This window comes from Pleurodeles waltl, chromosome 12, assembly GCF_031143425.1.
Source record: "Pleurodeles waltl isolate 20211129_DDA chromosome 12, aPleWal1.hap1.20221129, whole genome shotgun sequence".
Lineage (NCBI taxonomy): Eukaryota > Metazoa > Chordata > Amphibia > Caudata > Salamandridae > Pleurodeles > Pleurodeles waltl.
Window position 1 is genome coordinate 359,769,553 of NC_090451.1, and position 27,826 is coordinate 359,797,378.

At 40.6% G+C, this 27,826-nt stretch overlaps 1 protein-coding gene across 3 annotated transcripts in view; it reads right to left on the bottom strand.

The window, feature by feature from the left end:
* The window catches only part of PHKB (phosphorylase kinase regulatory subunit beta), a 1,122,330-nt gene that overhangs the window by 334,195 nt on the left and 760,309 nt on the right, over positions 1–27,826 (bottom strand). For all 3 annotated transcript variants that reach the window (XM_069216595.1, XM_069216596.1, XM_069216594.1), the window contains one exon: positions 24,768–24,861. In XM_069216595.1, the coding sequence (XP_069072696.1) occupies positions 24,768–24,861 (94 nt within the window). The remainder of the gene's footprint in view (positions 1–24,767; positions 24,862–27,826) is intronic.

Genomic DNA, 27,826 nt, shown 5'->3' on the forward strand with positions numbered 1-27,826 from the left:
GAAGTGACCTTATGCTCTGTGTTAGAAATTGGGTCTCTAGTGGGCAGTCAGTTTACACCCTGTCCAAGTAGGGACCCTCACTCTGAGCAAGTGTCATCATTATAAATGTCTTCAACCAGAGGAACAAGTTCAATGTTCTGAGGTTTAGAAGAGGCTGGGTGCCTCAGTCCTTTCTGTGGACTAAAAAGTAACGGGAGTAACATGAGAGCCTATTCTCCACGTCAGGCACTATTTCAATTGTGCACTTGGTAAACAGCATTATCAACTCCATGGAGAGGATCCCGGGCATGAACCATTAAAACTGGTGTGAAAGTTAGAGGTATGTGGGGTGGGGCTTTCAGAAATCGAAGGGCATAGCCAATGTGGATGATCTGTGGGACCCACTATCTGAGCTTACTGAATGACAGTAGGACAGGCACTTGTCAAGTGACCTCTCCAGTGGGTGCTCATGTTCGCATTTGAGATCTTAAGATCCATGCCAAAAATCAGCTATCACATACATGACTGCCTCAGGTACAGCCACACCACAGAATGCCTCAGAATGATAAAACTAAGATTCAGTCCCTGACTCCCTACAGGTGGGAATCCCACTCAATTAAGTATTGAGACCTGCAAATCAAGAGAAAGTCAAGGGATGGACAGAAGCAAATTGGCTGAAAATAATGAAATTACTTAAAGCAAATTCAGGAAGATTTGCAGGGATACACAAATGTACTTAAAATGAATGTTTTACCATGAGCACTCTATTTGTTTCAATGTGTACCTTAAACTATTCCTTTGGTAGATATATGAGCACTACAACAACTGTTAGCATTTGTCTGGGCAACGAAAAAATCCTGAAGTTACCTACGAGATGGAGAAAGATTTTTGTGTCCCGATTTACTGAAATATTACAAAGCAGTGCACACATGCATAATAGTTGAAAGAGCAGGCAGAGACTGTGAGAAAAATTGATCTATATGGGCATAGCATTGACTATAGCAAAGTAACTCAGTAATTTCTTAAAAGAGAGAATGCAAAAAATAGAAAAGATTTTGTATTGAATTTTCCACTTCAACAGGAAAATCACTTTGGGACCTGGCAGGAGAAATCAAAACAGCGGCAAAATGCATGCCCCATTGTATACAATTAGTGGCATCACTGAAGTATGGGATCAAATATCAATAAACGGCAGACAAATCACTTTCCCCTCAGTCAACACACAAAAGATCAAAATCTTAATTTTTCCCTAGAGATGGACCACCTTGCTTTCCATAGATGGTCAAAAGGGAAATGCACAATCATCTAAGACATTTTCACCAAGGCAAAATTAGAATTTTACTAGGCTTGAAATCAAAATACCAAGTTACCGAAAGAGACTACAATGTTAGCTAATCTGGCATTGGGTCCTTCAACCAAATAATGTAAATGCAGTCATAAGAGATTTAGCACTCATTGAGAAGTTAGCAACCAAACAAGTAGGATGTGGAAAAAATACCAAACATACGTAAAAAACACTGCAGGAGAGTGAAATAAAGCATCACTGTAAATATCAAGGAAGGTGAGAGAGCCATGTGAATAAAGACTTTCAAAAGTGTCAACTAGAGACAGACCACTTACAAGATAATGTATCACTGGTATATGATGTCAAAACATTGACACACTACATTTCACACTTCCTCCAACTGCTGTTAAGAGATTTGGCAATAACAAAGGATCCTTCGGACATACATGGTGGTTGAGTGCACTAACAAAAACATTCTGTAAGAAAGTACTCAAACACATTCAAAAACACAACACAATAAACCATTCCAAGAGAACCATTAATTGGTAATGGCACCAGACAATATTGAGAGGCTTCCATTTAAAGAATGGGAGTTAATTCACCACACTAGGAGTTCAGCGAGACAGTTAATAGAATTGCTCTGGAAGAAGGGTGATACACCACACATATCGTACTGGTTTGTTGAAACTGGCACATACTAGCAATAGAGAAAATAATGAGCACCGCCAACTAAACAAATTAAAAGTTATCCAAATAAGGTGCACCTTTGATGGTTTTTTTCACCAAAATGGAACACAGTTGCATAGTATCACCCAGACCTAGAATATTAGACTTGTTTAAATAAGTCATAAGGAAAAGATCCGCAGAGAAATCACTCAAGCACATCAGTAGAATTCAGGAAAAGGGCACACTAGTGTTGGTAGGAGGAATATAACCTGACTGTTGAAGACAAAGCAGAATGGTCACATATGTAATGGGAAAAAATACAAGCACATATAGTACCAGGGTTCTGTACTGGGAGGAAAGGGGGATGGGATTTTGTTACCGTGCAGAGTGTCATATTGGACTCTTGCTCCTTAGTGAGGCTGCAGGTTTAGGGGTGACAGCACTTCTGTTTGTAGACGACTGAGTCACTCCTAAAACAAGTCTCATCTGCCAGCCCAACCCTCTCAGCTCACAAGCAGTATCTCACTAAAACTCAGACAGCAAAGGTGATTTCTGGCAGCCGTGCACAGGGACTCTAGGTTGCAACCTCTCAGGGGAGTCGTGGTGGAACGGAAGTTACTCTTTTCTTTTATTAGCAACAGGTCTCACAAATGCATAGGCAATGAAGGAGATGCAGGAGGGTTTTCAATATATTTATTGAAAAGACTGCAATCTACAATAAAATGCATGAGCTGCAATGATTAGGATAACGAAAAGTAATAAAAGCAGAATTGTGAAGATAAGAGTTGTGAATATAAAACACCCCACCATCTTACAATAACATGAGATGAATTTCCTAACCAAGGAAACCTAATCTCTACCCTAAAGGAAGCTAGGTGTGATAAACCCTAATCTGCCTTTACCATATCCATGAGAAGCACCCCCCGTCCCTGGTTATCTTGGAATGAGGTCTCTAGGTCAGACTCCGTGGTGACACAAAGTTCTACAGAAAGGTGGTGTGCAGCATAGATGCCACCTGGAAGGAACCCCTCTAGTGACACTGTCCGTGTGAGGTGTATTTATACTGATCATAGAGGATCCCTGAAACAGGTATGTTCTCAGCAACTGATAATACAGCAGACTTGTGTCGGCAATTTCATTAACAATCCCTAACAAGTGCGCATGATGTTCCTGTCACACGCACGTGAGAAAGGGACATGATAACTAAAATGGATTCACCACAAGAGTTTGCACCAAAGCACGTGAAGTATGAATTTTGTATATGAGGAATGCCACACAATTGTATGTAACATATGTAATTATATGAAAAATAGAGTTTCACTTGAAAATCCTTTAGCACGTCCTGGTATGTCTGTGGATAAGTTTCATGAATCATATTGCCATGGCAACTGAGTCTACAGAAGCCAGGAAACAATGCAAAAATGTGTTGGCTGCATCCTTTCCTACCCAAAGGACACAGAGGGCCAGGAGGTAAGAAACATTGAAGGTATGCAGCATAAGAAAGACATGTTTTCCCACTGCATTGATCAACTGTGATTCTTTGCCCAGAGAAATAGAAATGGATGGAATTAGAATTAATCTTACAAGTAGAGGCTTAAACCTTTGGATGCCAAAAAGTGGGATGCTGATGTAGAAACTTTGGGACTCTAAGTACTGGCCTGTGGCATCTGGCGATGAGGCAGCCAAGAGCATAGGCAGGAATGGGGTTTGACCAAGCTTCTACGTTAGCATCATCTAGTGCCTCTCTGAACTTGGAAAGTCTCAAAAGTAGAGAGCCCTGGCTGCAGGATTTCCATGAGCAAACAGTTTTTTGTCCCAACTGATGGAAGCGGAAGTTCCAACACTTTCACAGTTTTCCTAATAACTAATGCAAAGGAAACACTATCTTCCCTAGGAGGACCATTATGGGAATCAAGAGCCAGCTTAGACCAAGTGTCAAGGCCATTGACATTCTGCATGTCTAGGTAAAGGCCAGCATCACTAACCTGCAAAGAGATTAAGTTGGCTGCCTCTTGATCAACAGCATCTTCATGTGGAGCAAGGTAAGGTATCCTACTGGTATCATAATCAGAGCCTGAAAATGGCTTCCAGACTAGCAAAACATTGGATTCCAGAAAGTGGCACTCATGAATAGTCATCAACATAGGGCTCTTCTTTAATAATGGTATAGCACAACATGGGGCAGACCTCTCACTAAATTCAGCGTTGATGTTGCAGTAGCCAATAGCAGCACTAATGGAGTAAGATCAGACAAGGCTTTGGGTAGATGTGTGAAAGCATGGCTAAGTAACAATGGGGGATCGGACAGACATTGAGAGGTGCAGAGGACCTGTAGGCAGAAATGCTGCATGCACATGGTTGCAACAGCTTTTTAGAGCCAGAAAGGCAACCAAAGGCAGCTAGAGCCCAGTAGATTGGCTTATTTGAAAGTCACCACCTAGTGCAGAGTCCTAGATGGTCCAGGCAACTTGGAGCATATCTGTTTAAGAATCAACTTGGACTCCAAGGAAGGAAACTAAGCAGGGGTTAGTTCCCATGGGCTAAGTCAACTCTCCCGTGAACAGGAGTGTCAAAGTCATAAAATCTTGTTTGTTTTGCTTGTGCTTTTTTTTAAGCCTTATCCTCTGACTTAGCTGACAAAGGCAACCTGTCATTTTTTATGTTAAGCCATGCAAAATTTGGTCTCTCCCTAATTCATCGACTCCATGTGCATCACAGAGCATTTGTCGCAGTACTTGCAGTCAAGTTTTACCCCTGATATCACAGATAGACATTTTGGAGGTTTGGGACTGACATCTGTTTGTGACAAGCTTGGCATGGTATCAACATTGTATACATCTGTAACATCCCTCATACACTGCCAATTTACCTATATAATGGAGGAAATATACTTTGTAATAACCAATAAAAGGGTACAAGCAGAGCTGCAAATACGCATCAGAGAGTATAGAAAATAAAGGAACTGACATCAGAGCACAGAGATGGAGCCTGCATGCGACTCTGTGTCAGTGCGTCCAGGGTGAGATAGAACGGCAATAGAGAGGGGATGGTGCCACCTACCAGTACACAGGAGCTATTGCAAGTTTTCAGGTCTAGCCTGGTGCACATTAGGAACCCAAACGTGGGGAAATTGCGAGGAGAAGTTCTAGAATAGGACACCTTAAAATACGTGTAGATTTTCTTAACTGGAGGTTATTTTATTCCTAGTTCTTCAATCAGCTGGTAGGTGTATTGTGCACTTATTGGAGATGTCATAAGACAGCCTAAAACGTGTAAAGGATTATTGGAATGGTACAATCTTCAGACTAAGTGGGAACTCTCAGGAGGCACCAAGGAACCATTTGATGGATGTCATCACTGTTTCTTGGAAGATACGTACTAAAACAAAAAGAATTCATACTTCTAGTTGGAAAATAGGTTATGAAACCCACAGCACAGAAATGTGCCTACTACTATGTTTTGTATTTTGTGTTAGCAAAGCCATTTAATACTTCAAAAAAGGATAAAAACAAAGCACACCACTGAATTTATACAGCAGCCAAGATTGACACAGGAAGTGGAGTAATGGCCCCTTGATTGCCTGAGGACTGTGAGGCGGCTGCGAGGGCAACCTAATAAACTGAAAACACAAAACGAGAGCAACACATTGGACCGAATAGTATCAACATTACACATCTCTAAGGTATAGATTCCAATCATAATCAAAGGTTCAGGCTACTACACACTTCCACTGTAACAATCAACACAGAAATGTCAGTCAGCCACTCTTAATCAAAAACAATAGAATGCCTAAGGTGAGCTCTAAAAGACATCTCCAGGGATCAACTCTACCAAGAACTTAAAAACAGCTCAATACCTTCAATAACATCAAGGTTCGCAGACAATATCACAAACTATATGTATCAAGTCATTCAAAGCACAATAAATACACTTGCTCTACGAAGCCTGAAGTCAAGCTGAGAAATCAGTATTCCCCATTCTACAACAATACCTTGAAACATGGTAAAAGAAGTACTAGAAAACATGAACGGTCCTGTAGAAAACTAACACCTGGATCACTTACAGAACTGAACAATTCATGAAAATTTCACAAAGGCCTAATATATCATTCAGAGGTGGAATTATATATAATAGAAGGCTTGCTCCCCCAAGACCACTCTTCCAAACAGCCAAAACTTTCTTTACTTTTGATTTTCAATACAATTAATTCCTCACTAAATAAAGTAGTATTTTCGTCCTCTTTTAAAGCTAGTTAGATGACTCCAATACAGAAAAAAAGAATGCAGACCCAGATAACCTACATATTCTAAGACCAAAATTATAATGTTCAGAAAACATCTTTGAAATAGTTGCCTCTGTTCATCATGAAAGTCACATCTTGGGAAACAACATCCTAAATTCTTGCAAATCTGGATTGCATCCTGAGTGTACCATGGATGCCACCACCCTGTAAGTCCTGGATGACAAACTACGATTGCTACAGAGTAGAGATGTTCAATCAGAATTATCAAATGAAAGGCTTCACTGCTTGGAGCTGCGACAGGAGGACACTGTAGCTGTGATGGGAGGCCCTGGGGTGTTTTGGCAAGTTTGGCAATCAGGGTGCATGGGGGCAAGAGAGCAGTGTTTTCAGGGCAGCGGGCGTGCTTGTGCCCTCCTGAGGAACCACTACAACTGTCAGGCAGGATCTGGCAGTTTGGGCATGGCTCAGACACAACTTACAGGAGAAGGCTGCACTGATGCAGCTTATCTAATGCTTCACGCCACTGCCTTTCCCCCTAGGAGCCCTAAGGCCAGGCCTGGAGCAAGCTCTCTATTTTTCTAACAAGACAGGCTCCCCTTTCTTGCCCTCCTCACCCTCCCTGCCATGGGCTAGAGGGACGTCTTACAATAGAGCCTCAAGCAGGGCTGCACAGAAAACCGGGGTGCAGCTGGAATTACAGGTGCACGGAATGACTCACGTACAGCTTAAGAACACCAAGAGGTGAGGAGGATGCAGAGAGGAGGTCACAGAGAGGCACGAGGTGCAACTATAACTGGCTATAACCGGTGACCATACAGGGGGTTCATTTCAGTAACAGTTCATATCCCCATCTGTGAGCAGGACCGGGTATAACAGTACTGAGTCCGACGGAGGTGGGGGGAGGGAAGTGGGCAGGTGGCAAGAAGCAAGGGGCTGCAAGCACTGTGTGGTGCATGGTCGGCATCAGACTGGTGCGGCTTGTGTGCACACTAGAGCTTGTCTCCACTTATAGCCCCTCCACCTAGTGGTAATCCATTCAAACCTGCTATCCAAGCCTATCAATCATTACTAACTTGAGCATCAAGCTAACAACCATTGGACTCAAACTTTTGGTAATACCGGAATATCCTTTCAATGGAAATTGGGGACTGAAAGTGCAAAATTCTACCTCCCGACGATAACAAGTGGGCCAATAAGATCAAAGCCAAAGACATTGGGGTCTCTTAAAAAGTTGAAACACCCAGAACACGAAAGTATTACCTGACAAATGCCAGGGGCAGGGGAAAACATACGATCAGGTAGTGAAAGAGGGCCAGTCCCTCCTATAAGGAGAAACAAAAAACTTCAAGCCCTGCAAGCAGAAAAAACATTCCAAAGCACAATCTGTTGGGGAAAGCCAGGGGCTAATTTCTCCATTGTCTCAAATGTTTCAAAAGTCGACTAAAATTCCAAGTTTAACTTTTTAAAGGACCTAGTTGGGGCCATGTTTTCTATATCCGAGGGTATGTGTTCCCTTCCGGTTCCAATCTCACCAACCGTGATAACATTGGGCCAAGTAAGGAGACTGAGGATGCAGCAGAACTACTACCAGCAGCAAACTCTGAGTTGATAATAAATCTGCATTGGGGGCCAATAACTGATTTGGAAATACTTTAATTGAGATCTTTGTCACCAAAAACCTCCCCCAGTTCTTCTTCACCACAAAACTTTTCAATGTCAATGCTGAGAACTGTTGCCCCCTGCCAATTGAGGCTAACATAAAAATTATTGTTAAAAAAGATACCCTTGAAGGACTAACGACTCAATCCTCCCAAAATCAACCACATTATATAACCAATGGGCAATTAGAACAGCAACAGCTAAATGTTAGTCACACTATGAGTTCACCCCAATTTACTTCTAAAACACAAGTACTACAACCAATGTTTACGTTGCCGCAGTTAAACCCCTGTAAGGTCAGATCCATAGACAACTGATGAACTTTCACCTCAAAAAGGGGAGCTTCACTTTTGGAGTACCTCGTGATTATCTATCAACCACATAAATAGCACACAAACTGTACAATCTAAAGTAGACAAGAAGTGTCCAGCAGGATTTGATCCAGATGGTAATAACTCCAGTAAAACAAATCAGATTCTCCTCAAAAACAAGACTTGACAAATGCCTCATTAACAGGTGTAGGACCTGTATGAGACATCCTATTCAGAACATCACAATTGACACTAGACGCTTTGTCCTACCAGTTAGAAAAGATGGGCGTCCAAGTGGGCCTATTTAATGTAATGGAAAAATCAGTTCCTGGGATCGACCAAAACCTGGATGATTTAAATAGTTTATTAACTTGAGTGCAAAATCAAGCAGCATCTTACATTGACTGCACCTGTGCACCACTGATCAATAAACTCGCAACATTTCCGGATGCCCTGAACACCTTAATAGAAAATGTAAAAGCAAATTTGGACGTTTCAGACAACATAAAGGATTCCCATTTGTCAGTACAAGCAGCCCAGGAATCCGATAAAATCTGTTATACAAGGATCCTAAAATTGGGAGTCTCAGGACCAGTTGCTGACAGTCAATCAATAGAGTCAATTGGGAAGAGAGGTGAGCTTGCCAATGAGGAATTAAAATCTACGGGTGGTTGTATCCCATAACTCACAATCATCCACCACGCAACACCTAAAGCAAGGGGCTCCAACCTCTTCTGGAACAGGAGCTACTAATGTTAAATAAAAATCATCATGAGCTACTAATATTAGTGATGAAGTAGGGACTACCCCATCCAAGATTGTCAGCAGTGATCATGTCAGAGCATTAGGCAGGGCTAAATGCCTCTAAGTAGGTAACTAAAAAGCAGAAGAAAAGACAACGTAAGGCTAGAAACAAACAGAAAAATAATGAAGTAATCACCCCTTGCACAAGCAATAATGCACTGGCTCATGTCACGTTTAAGACCAATGAAGAGCCTATGCAAGGTCAAAATCAGGTCTGTGAGGGACCTGTAAAGATAAAGAAGCTGAATCCCCTTTGTGACAACAAATCATGGAAAAATCCCTGAAACTGTTCCTCCCTTGTAGAGTATGAGGATCAAAATTCAGTACGACCAGCTGTCTCTAGCTCTCCTATGGGACAAACCGTGCCGTTTGCGCCCCAAAGGGAGGAAATGAGGCTCTGGCAAGAACCTATGGTCAACAGTGCAGAGCGCAGAGAAGCCTTTTCACCTGTAGCAGCCACGACTCATCCTCTTCCACTACAAGGAATGCATAAAACAAAGGCTCACAAGACCTCATGGGATGAAGCCAACTTTCTAGATGTACCTGGCTGTTTCGTAAAAACCATCCGACATGCGATTAGCACATGATCCACCGGGTAATGGCCATGTTAAACCAGACTCAGGTAGTGCGATCTACCCACAAGGTCTTCCAGATGAGGGAAGTCAAACTATTTTCACCCCAGAATATCAGTCTAGGGGTAGTCACGACATTCTTAATCATGGCAAAATCTTAAGGCTTCTTCAAGCAGTCCCATCTCTTGATAAGATCACTACAGAAGATACTGAATCCATCAAAGGTTTGCGCAAATGGGAGTTAAGGTACAAGAGTCTACTCTGGTCACCTGGGCTTCTAATCCATTAGCTAAGGAAGTCCTTTAGGAAAAACAGTGCTTCTTTAACTGGGGAATTACAATTAGCATGCTTCGTCCTGCATTTTACCCAGCTCAGTGTGTGCCTAAAAAAAATCCTCCCCTGCAAGAAACCTACATGATAAAAACCAAATATACTAAATTCTCAAAATCCTGAAAGGTAAATTGGCTCCATTATCTCCTGACGCATACTCTCAGTCAGGAACACAAAGTGTTACCAAGCTCAATCTATGGTGGTTAACAGCAGCTTTACATGGTGGCCGTCAAGCCTGACAAACTAATTTGCAGACTACCCAGCCAAACTCTTTCATCCACCTAAAGGAAACTTTGAAATTATGTTCATGGAATATAAATAGTATGCACACCAAAATATGTAACAACTATCTGAATACATTTATTAGGGATTTTAACTTTGTTCTCCTACTGGAAACATGGGCATCACAGCCATTTGTATTGGATGGACTGTCGTAGGACTCTCAATATTAGAATGAGACTGCTGGATTTGGGCCGGCAGTAACACCATTTGTGGGTGACTGAGTCAATCCTAAACCGTCTTGACAGCTGTTGGCCCAACCCTTTTGGCGAGCTATCAACACCTCACCAAAACATAGAAAGCAAAGGTACTTTGTGGCAGCGTGACACATGACATTCAGTGACCTCTCAGGAAAGTCATGATTGACACCCCTTTCTCTCCTTAGAAAAAGGTCTCATACACACATGGGCCAAAGAAAAGATGCAGGGTGGTTTGCAATACATTTATTGAAAAGACTGCAAACTATGATAAAACATATGAGTTGCATGAGTTGCAATTATTAGGGCAATAAAACATAGCAGTATTATTATGGTTGTTACTACCAGTGAGAATGAAATAAACAAACCAAGCATATTAGAATAACATGTACATAAGAATCCTACCTAACCTCTAACTACTGAGCAAAAGCATAGCAGTGATAGCCCAATCTGTCCGTACCCCCATCTCCTTGGCTAGTTGTAGAGGCAGGGATGAGGTCAGACGTGAAATAGCATACAGGGTGGATGGATACTCTGGAAGGAAAGACCTCCCTCCTTTCCATTAGCCTGCACAATGTTTTTCAAAAGAAACATATTTCTGTTCCATGAAATAGGCCTGACGTGGGCATGTACCTAATGTCGGACTCTTAGGTGGATGGTTAGTATGGCTTTTCACGGACCATTCACATAGCAAGTTTGAAGCATAATCACCTTATGGTGACACACACAGTGATCCGCAATACATATTAAAAGGCATATGTTCCTTCACAGCAGGAATATTATGAGAGTTGCATTACGTGATAGATGCAAATATGTCTGTCTTTGGGCCACAACATTGGTGCCATTAAATTGTCATACAATTCCATCTGCTTGTTACAAAAGACGAGGGAGTCGAGCTATGTTTTAAACTTAGGAAATCTTCCCCTACTCCTGTGCAAGTCATCGGTTTCTCTGCCAACAGCAGCGTCAAAGCAAAATATAATATAAGTGTTAAAAGCCCCTCACAACCAACCTAAAAGGGCAATCTGAGGGTCCAGAGGCATCTCACAATTGATCATAGCGGAGATGGTGGACATAATCCTATGCCAATTTGGGTGGATGCTACTACAGGACTAGGCCAGATGCAGGCACCCTGCTTCTGGTGCACTGCATCTAATACAAACTGCATTATGCTTGAGGCTGAATTTCCAAAGTGTTACAGGAGCATGTTGCAGCAACTAAAAGTGGATGATACACAATGGGCTTTTGTGGAGATCAGGCATATCAGTCTAAGAATACCAGAACCTCCACAGCTCCTCATATAATGGCATCCCCAGCTCACCCTCCAACCCAGACCCGGCAGCCTGGGCCACCACAGGAACTTCATCCTGAACTGTATGATACAGATTAGAAATTAAGTGCTTAGAGGTGGTGGTCAACAGGAGTCTTCCCAGCATCCGAAAGGGAACAGGCTCCAAGCACCACAAGAAAGAATCTGAGAGCCAACCTAAATGAGTGACACAGTTGATAGAATCAAATAATATCCAGGGGGTGTGAAGGGATGGTCTTCCTGAACTGCTGCAATGACAGAGAAGCTATTTTGTATAAGCTGTCCTAGTGCTTCAGGCCGCAGGATGTGAATTGCTGGATTGCCTTAGGTTCATGAGTAACAGGGAGCAGTGGATAGTAGCTAATGGGCAGCAGATCATGTTCAGGTACGGCAGCCTCCAAAGACCGTTCCATACCTTAATGGTACAGGTAGTGGGGTCAACTATTTGTGTATGGTGAGGGGTGGGTGTGGCAACTAACAACTGTAACGGAACAGGCACTTCCCATCCTTCCATGCCAAATGTGGCATATAAGATAATGCCTATGAAATGTAAAAAGTGCCCTGCAAACAGGTAATATACCTCTGCATCAGAAGTTTCACAGCTGCTTCATGAAAAGGCAGTGTGAACGTATCCTACATAATCCATGACTGTTTACCCATCTATGTGGGTAAGATCAGTTGGGTCCTAACGTTAAAAAAGAGTGTTCTGTGAGTAGCATAGGTAAAATCACAAACAGATTTACTAATTGTGGAAGGGTTACCTCTCCATGAGACCAATCCGGCCAGTTAGTGACAACGGGAGAAATAACCAATGAGTAATTTGGTCAGTAGTCTTGGTAATGGTCACACCACAGTTCTCCAGTACAAATAGTCTTATTTAATTGCTTACAATGTCCAAGTATCTCACAGAGCAATCACACCATTTTAATGGGAAGTTTTGCTCAAACTGCAAGGTGTTATTGGGGAGTGGAAAGATCTGAGTTATGTTCCAGTTGATGGATACCCCTAATGAGGTACCAAATTGTATGTGCACGCTCATAATTTTGTTGAGAGACCTGATTCGGTTTCTAGCATACAGGGTCTGTCATCAGTGTATAGCACTATTAGTATGCGCCTGCCAGGGTATATTAATGCATGTATTGAATAATGTGTGATCAAGAAAGAAACCCTAATTCTCTACACTTTCTAGCTCTCCCGCACTGGTGGCCCAAACACACAGAGGCATTACCCACCGCTAAGTTACAATAAGAACTCACATTAAGTGATAGGGAATATTTCCCAACTGAAACAGGAGTAGGGAGGTATTAGCTAAAGAGGGTGTAACCCTTGGGAGTCGCATTAAGACCCAGCCGGTGCCTCCCAATTTTAAGTCAAGGGGTTACCAGTGTCCACTGACAACAAACATGAACTTGGTTAAAATGTAGGGCACAGTGACAAGCATCGAGCTGCTGATAAAGCTGGAGATACATAGAAAGGACAAAGACTCTGGCATGACAACGACCCAGTATCTGATCCTACTGATCACTGTCAAGGGGACAAGGAGAGAAATTGTCACCTTTAGTTAGCATGATGGCATGGCAATAATCCTGCACTGTAGGAATGGGGTTCTAGTCAGAGTCCTCTCTGTTGATGGTGCGTCACCAGGATCCTGAGAGGCACATTAGTGCTGATCCTCCAGAGGTAATGTTTTTAAAGGATTCAGAGGTCGGCTGTGGATTACGGAAAGCATGTTGTTTCCCATGATAAGTAAACTTTAGGCAGGCCAAGTACAGCACAGCATACTGGATGTTTGCCTTGAGTAGCTATTGTTCGACTGTTTGAAATTTGCACCTCCCCTCCTGGAGGGTGATGGTGAAGCCCGGAAACAGGGAGATATTGTAGCCTTCCAAGTTCAGCTTGCAGGTTTTGCAGGCTAGATTTTCAGGTATCCCCAGGATATGAATGTTATTCTGTCAAGACCTCATCCCCAAATCTTCATTGTTTGCTGCTATAATATGTAACACTTTCTCAATGCTTGTGAATGCGTCCACTTTACTGGGAGGCTGTCAGTTGCTAAAGAGATTCTCTTCTCTGCAGCCACAAACTGGTTATCATGTTTCTCCAGACTAGTGGAGATGCCATCAAATCATGAATTCATGGTGTCCATCTTTTGATTATTGATACTAGGTTTTCTTGCAAGGCTTTGAGGATTGACTTCTTGTCCTCTTCCTGGTCTGTGGTTTCATGCACCAAATCCTGCAATTCTGCAGGATGCCTGTTAGCGGCCATCATTCTGGTGCCTCTGCATGGCTAAAACTAAAATTACTGCAACTTCCAATCTGTTTTTTCCCAGTACATGTAGAGGAGCTGGAGATGAGACCTAAAGAATGGGGAAAAATAAGGGGGGGAGGACACCACCCCTAGAGTTGCTGCAATATGCAGTTTTGCTTTGTGGAAACATTTTACGTAGCCACTCGGCCTCACATATGCAGAAGTAATTTTCAGTTTCATGTGGGGGTGGGGGGAGTGAGAGGGACAATGCACTATTTTGTGGTGTATTCATGTTCTCAAATGACAGACTATCATCTGGCTGGCTCATGGTAGATACCTCGTGCATTGATTTCAGTCACATTTAAATGTTTACCAAGCGCCCTGGCCAGGTTTTACCTCATCCATGGACTATTCATATGTCTCATGAATAGGTGTTAGGATAGTGCACATGCAGACCAAGGTCCTTCCACAGCCCCCTCGGCAATCACAGATTGCAGCAAATACCCTGCTAGCCGGAGCATGGGCAAAGCAGGTGGGCCCACTCCAGCCTTCTCAGTGTCTGTTAGAAAGAGGTGAAGTCCAAGTCATCAGCACCTGCAATAGGGGTGTACACCCCACAGAGCCTCACAAGGAGCAAACTGAAGCCCAGTTCATGTCAGACTGGGCCACCACAACACTGTTGCAGCCACCAACCACACTGTGATCCACCACCCTGCGAGCGCAGAAAGAGGGGCTCCCGGACCACCTGAAATTTACCAGGTGTGCATGGCAGTGCAGACATTGCAGCCACCGCTCACTCCACGGCCGATTTCTTTCACAGTGAAGCCGCTACAGAGGCCTAGGACTGCCCAAGTCTGACCCCATTTATCGAGCCACTGTAGCACCCCGGCATCTACGTGTAACCTTGGGTGCCAGGGGAATCCCAGGAGTATCTTCGCCTGCTCCACCACTCAGCCAGGCCAGGCACAGTCAGCTCTTAGCTGGCGTTAATTTTGGGACAGCAGGCTCACCATTTTCCCAACCTGGCTATATTGAATTCAGTAGGTCAGGGCAGGTAACAGTGAAACTTTTCATTATTTATGACATAGTTAGCAGTCACCCAGGGTATGTAAAAGGATCCTTCCCTAGTTAGAAACAGCTCTTGCAGTGCTAAAAAAAAAAAAAAGGATTGTGTTGAATTGTAACCCCAATAGCAAGCGCCTCATAGACATGCAGACATATTGTGCACCAGCTCTTTGGCACCTCCCTCAAATACAAAGTTTTAGATCACAGAATCACCAGCTCTGCATTAGTTTTTCTGTAGGATCAACCTTATGAACCATTCTATTTAATTTGTACATGAAGACTTTGGGCCAGATATTAACCACGAAAGGATACAAACATGCTGGTGTTTTTTAGATAACCACATTTTGAAACTGGCATTGACAAACCTAACCAGTTTGCCCTTGGTAAGCTGCTGCAATGGTTATTTTTTTATTGCAAGAGCATGCCACTAATAGAAACCCTGCTGCCATCTAAGTGTGTGGGCCATTTGAAAATGGTTTTTCATTTCAGTGCACCTGACATGAAATACATTTCTTATAGGCACAAAGAAAAACTGCTGTTGGCTTTGACTTATTATCGCCTAAATGCATAGTTTAAACATACAAGGGTGACTAAAAAAATAAACAAGCATTTGCAATGTAATAAGTCTTGCATTTGATTGAGTTAGAGCTATTGTAAATGCATAACTGGACTTTTCTTGCTACATAAATTAGTTAACCCTGCCGCACAATTTTGTCCTCTCTGCAACATAATTCCAGTGGACCTGCATATAACAAAAGCACTTCCATTTCCCTTCTTCTTCTAGCAGCAGCAAAAAAATGAAAATCGTTCCATCTTTTATTATATTATAGTTATGTAAGAAATGGGGTTTCTGGGGGTGTGGCTTGGCACCGTACGAAGATGGCCACCTTTATTGGAGCTCCGTGATGGTAGCGGGAGTCGAGAGAGCCTACTCGTATTCTCTAGTATTTTTTTAGAATACTGCCGAGAGGAAAAGTTAGGGGAATATGTCTGAAATACATTATTTCCCTTAAATGACATGAAAGGTATTTCTTATGCCCTATTTGACTGACTTAAATGGCGGTCATCTGAGGAATCGACTGCTATCGCCATTTTGTTTTCACCTCACAATTTATTTTTTTACTTTATACTTCGCTGCCTGAGAGATTCTTTTTGCACTTTTTGGCTTCAAAGTGTATGTTTACGCTCTCTGCTCATCGTACCTTGCTTTTTGGCAGATTTTGTGTAGTTTATTTTGTATTTTGGTCTACTCTCTTTTGTGAGGTGAACCTTACTTCATAAAATGTATGTTTTACTAGATATTGGGCAAAGTTGTATATTTTTGCTTATGGGCAGATCTAGGAACCTTCAATTGACTAATAACAAAGTACAGAGCTATAGAAGTTCCGATAATATTCCTTTATCAAACTCAGTTGCTCCTTTGTCAAATATGGAGAGTAAAGGGGCTACTACTCTTGATGCTACACCTTCAACACCTGTTTCTCCCTCTACTGTTGTTAATAATGTATTGTCCATGCTTCCAGTAACGGTTTCGACATCCACGTAGAGGGATAAAAAGGATCCTCCATCTCCTATTAAAGTTGTAGATACCATACCTATGGAGTTACCTCTTGAGGAAATTTGGGCTCTTAAACCATATATGCAAGATACAAATAAACAATTACAAATATTGGATGACAAATGGTCTCTTGTGAAGAACAGTCTCTCTCGTATGGAACGAAGAGTGGATGTTCTTGAAGACTCAGTTGCATCTATTAAGTCTCTACAATCTGAAGTTGCTATGTTGAAGAAGCATGCAGAGGATATAGAAAATCGGAAATGAAGAAATAATTTACGTATTTATGGTCAACCTGAAGAAATTGAAGGTTCAGACTCATTATCTTTCTTTCAATCTTTTCTGCCCAAAATTCTAGATCTGCCTACTTCTCCTGCTTTAAATATACAAAAAACACATAGACTTGGTCATCCTTCACATTTGGCTTCGACATCAAAGAAACCAAGAGGAATAACACTTTATTTTCTGGAGTATGTAGACCTGCTAAAGGTTCTCAGAGCAGCAAGAGCTTAAGGTCAGATCAGGTGGTCAGATTCCAATCGCTTCTTTGCTCAGGATTATGCTACGTCGGCAGCGGACAAACAAAAGAAATTTCTGGATATGCGTCCGGCATTAAAGTCGGTTAATGCTCAATATGGTCTCTTCCATCCATGTTTGTTCAAAGTGACTTACAATTATAAGACAACAACATATGAAGATCCAGTATTACTTCAGCAATTTATTTATTCTTGTAGAGGTGAAACAATGGATACTTCCAAAATATCAGAGACTTGAATATTGTATTGATTTTTGCTTTTCTTTTTGTTCTATTTATTGGATATGCCCATTACTGGTTCATGTAATCCTAAGAGTGCCAAATTATCTAAGGAATTTAAATGTTTCCTATTTTCCTCTCTTTTTAGATCTTAATTCATTAACGTACCCGTCTTTTATGGTAGCATCCTGTGTGGCCGGGTCTCTCTTCCCTTCCGTATCTGCAGTCGTGGAGTAAAGGTTGAGTCGTCTTCCCTTTGTGGTTTCATCACCCTCACGTTGTTTTTGTCTTATAGGTATGTTTTTATTACTTGTTCAGTGTTATTTCTGTAGTCTTAATGTTTCCTTCTATATTATATTCTGTTTGTTTTCTTCTTCTTCATTTCCTCTTCTTTTACAATTTTTTGCTCCTTTCCTCCTTTTATTTCTATATTCTCATGTTCATTGTTCTACTCTTCTCTTTTTAAACGTCAAAATATGACTGTTGGTTCAATTTCTCCATAATAATAGTTGGTTTATATGCATTAATTCCTGGTTTTGTTACTTATTCTTTATATTAAATGACAATTCGATTTCTTTCATGGAATGTTAAAGGTTTGGGATCCCTAATAAAGCGTCAAAGAGTTTTAACACATATTTTAAAATTGAGAGCTGATATTGTCCTGTTGCAAGAGACTCATATAACAGTTGATGAGGTAGCCAAACTTAAAAGACAATGGGTAGGGCATGTTTTTGCGTCTCTGGGTACGGGGGTGAGAAATGGAGTTACTATACTGTGTCATGAAGCCTTGAACATTTCTGATATTTCTCAAGAATTTGATGGGATGGGTAGATGGGTTATAGTTTCAATTAATATTGATAAAGTACCTTTCTACTATATTTATTGTTTATACTCCAACCCAACTTGATAAATCTTTGTGGAATGAAATTCTAGCTAAGTTAATGACTCTTTCAGATAAATATTTAATTTTTAGAGCAGACTGTAATATGGTTATGGATCCTTTTATTGATCGTAAATCCAATTCTATATTTATACCATCCACCATATTTTCACAGTTTACCTCTATGATTAAACAAGGAGCATTAACATATGTTTGGAGATTGTGTAACCCCACATAACAGGAACTTTTCTTTTTTCCCCGTACATTCTTCCCAATCGAGGATTGATTATTTGTCTCACAGCATCTAGTACAACATGTTTTGAGTTCAGAAATTGGCTCCATATTAATTTCGGATCATGCTCCAGTGAGTATGGATCTTGATCTAATCGCACATAATCAGCCAAGTAATAGATGGAGATTTAATCATTCATTACTTCTTGATACTAATTTTACTCAGCTCTTTTAGAATTTTGCCACACAATTCTTTGTTAAAAACGATATCCCTCACCTATCCGCTCAGATCATTTGGGATGCTTTGAAAGCAGCCTCTAGGGATTTTATTATTTCTTATGTTGCCAATAAAAGGAATATGGCTAATAAAAAATTACTTAATTTAATGGACTGTATCAAACAATTAAAAAACCTATATTACTCTTCCAAGTCTACAAGCTGTCTTATCTTCTTAAATCCAGCGCTACATTACGGAAGCCAAAATAAATCAGGAAAACTTCTAGCAAATTATCTTAAAATTAAAAAAAGATAGAACAAAGATAGTATCTATTTATAACTCTACCAATTTTTTATTACATAAGAATGAAGACATTTTGGATGAATTTGTTCATTTCTTCACACAGTTATATACTTCTGAATATTTTCCCACGCAGGATCTTATTGATCAATACTTATCTACCATTAATCCACCTATACTTCCCTCTTCTGAATTTTCTGCTCTTGATAATGATATTTCCATTAAACACATTCTCAATGCACTAAATCTTATTAAAAAGGTAAAGCTCCAGGCCCAGATGGTTTTACTATTGAATTTTATTTACATGTTTCTAAATTATTAGTTCCAAGATTATTTAAACTTTTTACCTATTTTATTAAAGCAAATCATCTGGTGGAACTTTTCAAGAGGCTTTAATAGTTCTTATACCAAATGATAACAAAGATCCAAAGTTTTGTAAGAATTATAGGCCTATATCTCTAGTAAATTTGGACTATAACATTTCTGCTTAAATTATTGCTATGCGTTTGGAATTGATTCTCCCTAAATTAATTGGTAAAGAGCAGTCTGGCTTCATTAAAGGACGCTTATTATCTGACAACACACAATTATTTTTTTATATCTTAAGTAAGTCTGTGACGTATAAGGACTCTCTATCTGCAACTGCTCTAGATGCTGAAAAAGCTTTTGATCGTGTTAATTGGATCTTAATTTTTTCAACGCTTTCATGGCTTGGCGTTGGAACAAAATTCATAAATCTAATCTTATTATTGTATTCTTTTCCTAAGGCTGCTATTTTTCTAAATGGTCTCATCGCTCCCTTGCTCTCACTTTATAGAGGAGTTCGTCAGGGATGTCCGTTGTCACCGATTTTATTTGTTCTTGCCTTGGAACCCTTTTTATTGAAACTTAGAGCTAATCCAAATTTACATGGTTTCCGGTATGGGGAAAGACAGATAACATTTTCGGCTTATGCTGATGATATCTTACTTTTTATATTGAATCCGTAATCTTCACTTCCTTCTATTCTATTCGAAGTACAGAATTTTGCTTCTATTTCAGGGTATAAGTTAAATGAAGGTAAGTGTGAAATATGTCCTTTAAATACATTCTGCCTTCCTGAAGATATTAAATCTTAAAATTTTCAGTGGAACAATGATAAAATTAAATATTTAGGTCTTTGGTTTAAACCTTCTTTTAAAGATACAATTTCATGTAATTTCTTGCAATTATTTTCTATTCTTGATTCTCCTATATCTAAATGGAACCTTTTGTTTTTATCCTGGTGGGTAGATTAGATTATTTTAAGATGATGTTACTTCCTGTAATTCTCTTTTACTTATTAAACATTCCAATTAATATCCCAAATATTTACTTTAAGAGGCTGAACTCTATTCTAATCAAATTCTTATGGAATAATAAGAGACCCAGAATGTCCCTCCAAAAATTGATCAGACCTAAAATTTGCAGAGGGGAGTCTTCGCTCTTATCATATGGCTTTTTCGCTTAAGCAAGCTTCCTGTTTAATGAATGAAGATGATTCTGTTTTTTTACCTTTATGGGTTGAAGTTGAAAAGCAATTTGTTGCCCCCTTTACATTTCCGGAGGTATTAACTCTGTCAAATAAACCAACACCTATCTCCCTCCCGATTTTGAAAAATTCATGCAGAATTCTGAAGCCTATTTTTACTTCATACAATAGAGACAGAGTACAGTTTCTAAATTCATCAATTTGGTACAATAAGCACATCAAGTTGAATAATAGAACCATCTATTGGACGTCGTGGCATTTGAAGGGGTTAAGATGGGTGCACCAACTATTGGAAAATTATTCCCCTCTTTCTTTTGTACAGGCACAACTTCTCTTTTAGTAGAAAATATGATTCTTTAATACATGTTTTAAATTGTTCATATCAATCTTTTCCAGTTCAGCAAGCACCTTCTGTTTGTCCTTCTCCAAGGAGGACTGCTATTACAGTCTGCATCAGCTTCTTGTATTTATCAAACAATTACAGCTCTTCCTGATGACAGACCTAAATCAGCAACAGAAATACAATGGGAGAAAGATTTGGATATTTCATTTTCACTTTCTTTATGGAATAAAGTGTGGATTAAAATACGAAAATCCTCAAGATCAGCTAATGCAATTCAAACTTTATTTTCTATATAAAATAGGTTATTAATTACACCTTCATCTTTACATAGGAATTCTAACCTTTCGTCTTCTTGTTGGTCCTGTAATAAGCCGGTCTCGGATCTTAAACATATGCTTTCTGAATGTCCATATACATTTCAATTTTGGGTTAAAGTATGGAGTCAAATTTATACTATTTTTAAAACTCAGGTTACCTTAAGCTTTACAAATATATATTTTTAGGCAGCCTTGCAGACGACTTGTCTTGTCTTCCAAAAAGTTCTATCTTAATCTTAGATTTATTATTGGTGGTTGCTTTTCAACAAATTACGAAAACTTGGAAGGACTCTTCTAAATTATCCTTTCAAGCATGGTTGTTTGGTATATGTTATAATCATAGGCTTGATAGGGCTTATGTTCCCCCGTATCCCTTGCTATTAAAAGAGACATGTTATGGTTACCTATTGAAAATTACTTAAACTCTTTAGCTTATTCTTCGTGTACTCATTCTCCTAGAAATGAGGTTTCTAAACCGCCATTAATTGTTTTTCTTTACCTTTTATTGTACTTACATTGTTTATAACTTCCTCCCCGAATATATTTAATATATGCATATCTACTTATGTTTTAAAGTATTAATATATCTATTCTGTTCCTCAATAAGCGCTTTTCATGAAATTGAACTATTATATTATTTCACTCCTGTCATCAAATCTATTTATATCTTTTAAATATTGTATTAATTATCAATACATTTTCTCTTTAAACTTAAAAAATGGGGTTTCTGGTTGGCTAAATTAGGCACCTATGCCAGAGAGTAACCACCACGCTAGTCAGAGTAAGGGAGCTACACACCTAAGATAACCCCTGATCACCTCCTTGGTAGTTTAGGACGAGCAATCAAGCTCACACCAGAGGCAATCTGTAAAGTGTTTGCACAATACATTCAACCTAGTGACACAATAAATAAACCACAAAAAGAGACTCCACAATAAGTTACATAAAAATAAACTGTATTGTGTAAAAGGTATCGACCAAATGACATGTATAAGTACTGCTTTGCAAAACAGGCAATTGTCAGGCCATCATTATCATGAGTGCAATCACAATGAAATATTTCCATATTTTGCACATCAAAAACACAACACACAGGAGTTACCAACATGTCACCAACATAAATCGTCATTATGGAACATTGTCATCACTCTGATAATGTCAGAGCCGAAGAACTAGCATGCACCATGTAAAACTTAGCAGCTCAGTGGAAAGATCATATGGTGAAACACCACAACTGTGCATACTATGCAGTCATACTATGTATTACTGATTATCCCGACAATGCAGGGCATAAATGATACACTACAGTGAAAACTGAGGACATAAAATGCAGCAGTCCATGAATAAAAACACATATATTTTCACAGTAGTGAGACTCAGTATTCATAATGCGAAGAATGCTTCTGGCTACCAGAGAAACAAGGTATACAGTGGATCCCAGACCATCACGTTGGACCCAGAAGGTCAAGCGCTCAGATTACACACAATGCACTAAATCATCCTCTGCAGGACGGGGCCTTCGCCGAGGTCGCTGTCCCATCCTGTCAAGGAAATTGAAAACTAGGCCTGATACCTGCGCACACTACGTGAATATTGCAGCTATTCTTGACCCTAGGAGACCCAAAACGACATTCATTGGTAATGAACATGGCATAAAGCAAAACACCTGAATGAGTGAAAACACATGAATTCCCCCATGTCACAATAATTTGTACTGCCCTCACCAGAACATCAGGAGTGGAAATTCTACTCTCATACTTGGGGTCATACGGTAATCCCCTAAACTCTCTGAACACACAGGGATTAAAGAAATATATAGGTGTCTGAGCACCGTCACACCTACTAAAGAGGTTACAGTGATGAGATGTGAGAGTGCTGAGACGAGCACTCAAGATCAGGGGCTTCATTGTGGTTATTCACGCCAACCGGTATGAAACAACCCAATGACACAGCATCTGAAGGTACAAATGAGGGAGTGTGTGATGTCAGCACCTCTAGTCCACACACGTGGTTATGCACGTTTTACGCAATAGACAAAAAAAATGGATGAGCCCAATGATGTGCCTGATATCGTGATTGTACCCTTTGTAAAGGCACCTGCACCGGACAGCGTGACGTTGGGAAAGCCAATTCCTTCATGCGCAAATACCCTCAATCAATGTTTACAGCCCCTCGAAGCCAAGAGGCAACAGAAAAAAAATGGATGAACCCAACAACGTACCTGATCTCGTAATTGTACTCTTTGTAAATGCACCTGCACCAGATCATGTAACGTTGGGAACTCCAACTCCTTTGTTTGCGAAACCCCCCCAATTAATGTTTATGGCCCCTCGAAGCCAAAATGCGAAAGGAAAAAATGTGTACACTGACACTAAGGTATATGACAGATCGTGCAATAATCTATATATCAGGGGTCAGTCTCCAAGGCGATAACAAAACAAACTCAATGCAGGACAAATGTAAAACATTTATCTATGAAATCAAGAGAATTTTGAAAGGCAGACCATGGAATGAAAGAAAGTGATGGGCGTGGTGAAAACCCACAGAAGTAGATAACAACATGTCAAGAGACAGTGCATGCGCACTGCCTAGGCCCTACCAATAAAGGGATAATGGAAGGAAAGGAAATGCATTATGTAAATTGCAGGAAACCCACCTCTGCCTTTCTTTTTAAGAAGATATGTCCATGATGTGAGGCAAAATACAGCCATTCTCGCACAAAACAGAGAATACGTTAAGTGATCTGATTCACTGCCCCATGCTGTGTGCTGTGGTGTCTAAGCAAAATGTGAATGACAGCTGAACAGACCAATGGGTGAAAACGGCTGGCAGTCCCGGAAACACATTCATAAACGTTTTTTTTTTTTTTTATATGAACAACCTTGATCACATAATGCCTGTGAGACAACAACAGTAGTGTCTAGGGCTGACATAAAAATGAACCTTCTAGCTTCAATAACATCTCAAACACAAGAAAACATTTTTCTTGGTTAACACATTCTGAAGGGTGTGCTTTCTAGTTTAGAACCCAAGAATAAACAAACTTACATAAATATCCTCCAATTCAGATAAATCTTACGAAATATTTAGATCCTATTTCTCTCATCATGTGACGTAGTGCCCTAAAGGAAGGGTAAACAGGCATTCCAGATTTGCCACAACAGTATAGGTTTTTTACCATTTGTGCCAGGACATTTCTGTGATTTCAGTGTCAGTCTCGGTTTTCAGACAGCAAAGGGGGAGGGGTGTTTTTTGTGTCCTAGTGCAGGTTTCCTCAGCAGAGTTTATCAGAAAGACATTTAATAAACACAGCATTCTTGCAGCGCGAAGTGATGCAATCACTAACCCACTATCTCACAGGAAATATTACACACAGAGTAAAAGTGAAGAGATCATCTTAAATCTGTTGCCACCTAAAAGGTGGGAAATACTTTGAAATCAGAAATTTTAAAAAAGCAGACTGTGTTTAGAGAGAACTCCAAAGACCTAGTTTAGAAGTGGAATCATTGAAGATTTGAGACGGCTGCAAAGTAAATATTAAGGAAATATGTATGTGAAAAGCCTGCGATTTCCTATCATATACCCTAGCTGAGACTGTCTATAAAACACCATAGGCCACATTTAATGGATGAAGTGGTGTTCTCTCTTTCACCTTTAACCATGGAGACGAGTACACAAGTGTCCAGAAAGAGGAAGAGGAATTTTTCTTACTTTTACAAGTTCCTGTTGAGGCCATATTTGAATAGGTTCCACTTGTTGGGGAGTCTGCGTTTGGATACCATAGGTGTTTAGAAAAACTTGCAAGCTAAATAAAAAAAAATTGCAGTGAGCTTTACAAAATCCATTGCACAGAAATTCAAGTGGATCTCTACGAAAACAGTTACTTTTTTCTTTATTATTACACATTATTTACATTATTTTATATATATATATATATGAAATTTAATATACGTTTGACAATCAGAGGTTACTTTTCTCATCAATGGATTGTGTTCACACAAGTAGATGCACCAGTATTCCAGGGTTTATCCATATAATTACAGCTTGTGTTTCAATAATATATATATATATATATATATATATACACACACACACACGCACGCACATTATTAACAACCCACCAGCCAATGCAGTGTCAATTATCACATACAAGTCTTCAAGACATTTGATAGTTGTATCTCAGCAACCAAAGAAAATGGCCCAATATAGTAAACATGATTTCAGTCATAGAAGTGTCTATCGGAGGTGAACAAAGGCAAAGATCAAACTCTTTCATCCCTTTTTCAACGTAGGTCTCTTGGTGTACCCCTCATCACTAATGTTTTTTTTTTTCATCAGTAGGTTTCTTACAATTTATTCATTTTCGGCATCCTGTGTATTTTGGAGCTATGTTTCCCTGATCTTTGCAAATGTGTTTGTACTGACTCTGTTCATACACTTCGCTCTTTAAAATTCAGCTATTTATCAATTTCTACTTGCCATTGCACTTGATTGGCAATCTCAAGTCCAGCTAGTTCAATGCTATGTCTCTTTTGGATATCATTAATGCGGTAGACTATCTGTTTGCCTCTGTTCACCCTATATACCCAGCAGGACTAACTTCTGTTCCAGCTCATCTTTCCAACCTACCACACTTGAGGGTTTGTCAAGGAACTGTACCTAGGAGGGCAGGATTTCTGCACTATCCTCGATAGTTGAATAATACTATCTTGCATCCCAGGTGGACCTATAGACTGACGTGAAGGCAGTTCTCGAGGTGAGTCTTTACAAAAAGAGACAGAGCTTTTTCAACTCAAAGGTTTTGAAATAAGGCTTCTAGAATCTCAGTGGGTATGTTTTTGTGAACATATTAAAGTCTTGTGAGCGTGCACGTGTTGTACGTAGTTAACAATTCCAGACCGGTAAATGGAAGATTGTCCAAATGGTTTTTGACAGACAGAAATAGAATGAAGTCCTGTGATAGACTCCAAGTCACACACAACTCTCAATGGAGCTTTATCATATCAACTGCTTTGATACTGTGATAAAGGTATCAATTTTGATTTGATCGTTTTGAAAGGATTAATTTCATTTTTATTTGGTCAATTACTGTATCTCCAAGCTTAATACTATTAACTTATTCAAGGGATATGAACACTGCATAAAAAGATGTTACTTACTTTGATATTACTCTTTCTGGTGGATGCTCTTTCCACAGATTACACACCTTTTAAATTCCCCCCGTTACCAGTCTGGATTTGGAAACTTGTTAATGATTGTTCCCATGTGCTGATCGATGGCACTTTTGGACTTTGCTGACGCTTCATGCTACCTCCATAAGTGACAATGCAGACCCGTATGAAGGTGTCAACCTTGCGCAATGACATCAGCTGAAGTCAGTTTAGAAGAAACCTGTGGGGGGGGGGGTGCGATCAGGGCTACAGGGAACACGGACGCCAAATTTCAAAACCCTTGACAGGGGTTTTACGTGATTTATTTGAGTTATATGAGAGGTGGAACAAATATTATAATGGTAGCTCTTCTTTTCTTTCCTTTGTTTCTCTTCTGCGTGGTCTTTTGGGCCGGTAAAGTCTTTAATGGTTTTCTTTACTTCCTCTCAGGTGGCGAGCTCTGGGTGTCCCCTTCTTGGTATCGCGGTTTCCTCGGAAGAACAAAGAGGACACAGCAGGTAAGTGGGACAGTATTTCTTTCTCTTAATTTTAGGGTTTTAGTGCGGGGAGGGGAGGAGGTGTGAGGGGAATAGGAAGTGAATAATCAAGAAAAAAATTAATACGGGTGGCGTTTTAGTGGGGAAGTTAGGAGTTTGTGAGGGTAGGCTGTTCTGAGCTCTATTTAGGTTAAAGGTCGAGTGGGTGGGTGTCCTGGTAGTTCCCCAGTCCCTGTCTTCCCCCCTTTTACCTCTCCCCCCCTCTCTCCCTCCCCTTCTCCCTCCTTATTGTGACTGCCCTCGAAGAGGGCACGTACCTTGTATAGCCACGACCCTCCTGGGCCGTGGCAGGCTGTCTCGTTTCCTCTCGGTCGTTCCGGCACGGCTGTCTCCTCCCGGTCCGGGTTTGTCCTCGTCTTCTTTTCTCCTTGCGATGTGGATCTGTGGCGTCTCTCCTGCTCCGTCTTCTGTTCGCCGCCTTCGATTGCGGCGTCTTCCATTTTTAGCTGTTCGGCAACCCGGAAGTCCGGGGCCGATTGCTGTCTCCGCCCCCACGCGTCTCCTTGACGACTTGGGCGGAAGCTGGAGGAGGCGTCTGGTGAACGCCATCGTCGTGAAACGGTAGGTGAGGCGAGCGACGCCCGCCTACAAAACCATACATCACGAGCAGGGAATGTCAGTAACAGATTGAGATTGTGACAGTGTGCAGAATCTAACACAGTTCCACATCAACAGCTGGATGAACACCCCATAGAATATGGAGGTGAGAGGGCAATGAGGAATCTGCAGTTAGATAAGAGTATCCACTTCAGATTGCTCAGCTCTGGAGTAGACAACAAAGCAGTACCTTTCATAAGGTGTAGTACCTGACAAGAGGGCTTCATACCAGGAAATGCAATAGGACAGAGCAAGCAAAACGGCCCTCCCGATTAGCCCAAGAGACAAGACATTGATGCCTGGCATACGTGTAGGTGGCGACTGACAACCACATAGCCACATGGCAGATGTCCAGCAGTGGAACACCCCTAGCCAAGGCTGTAGTGAAGACTATATGCCGCCAGACCTGGCTTTGCAATAGCTCCTGCTATGTTTTCCTCTGGGTTCTTCTCAGTCCACACCCACA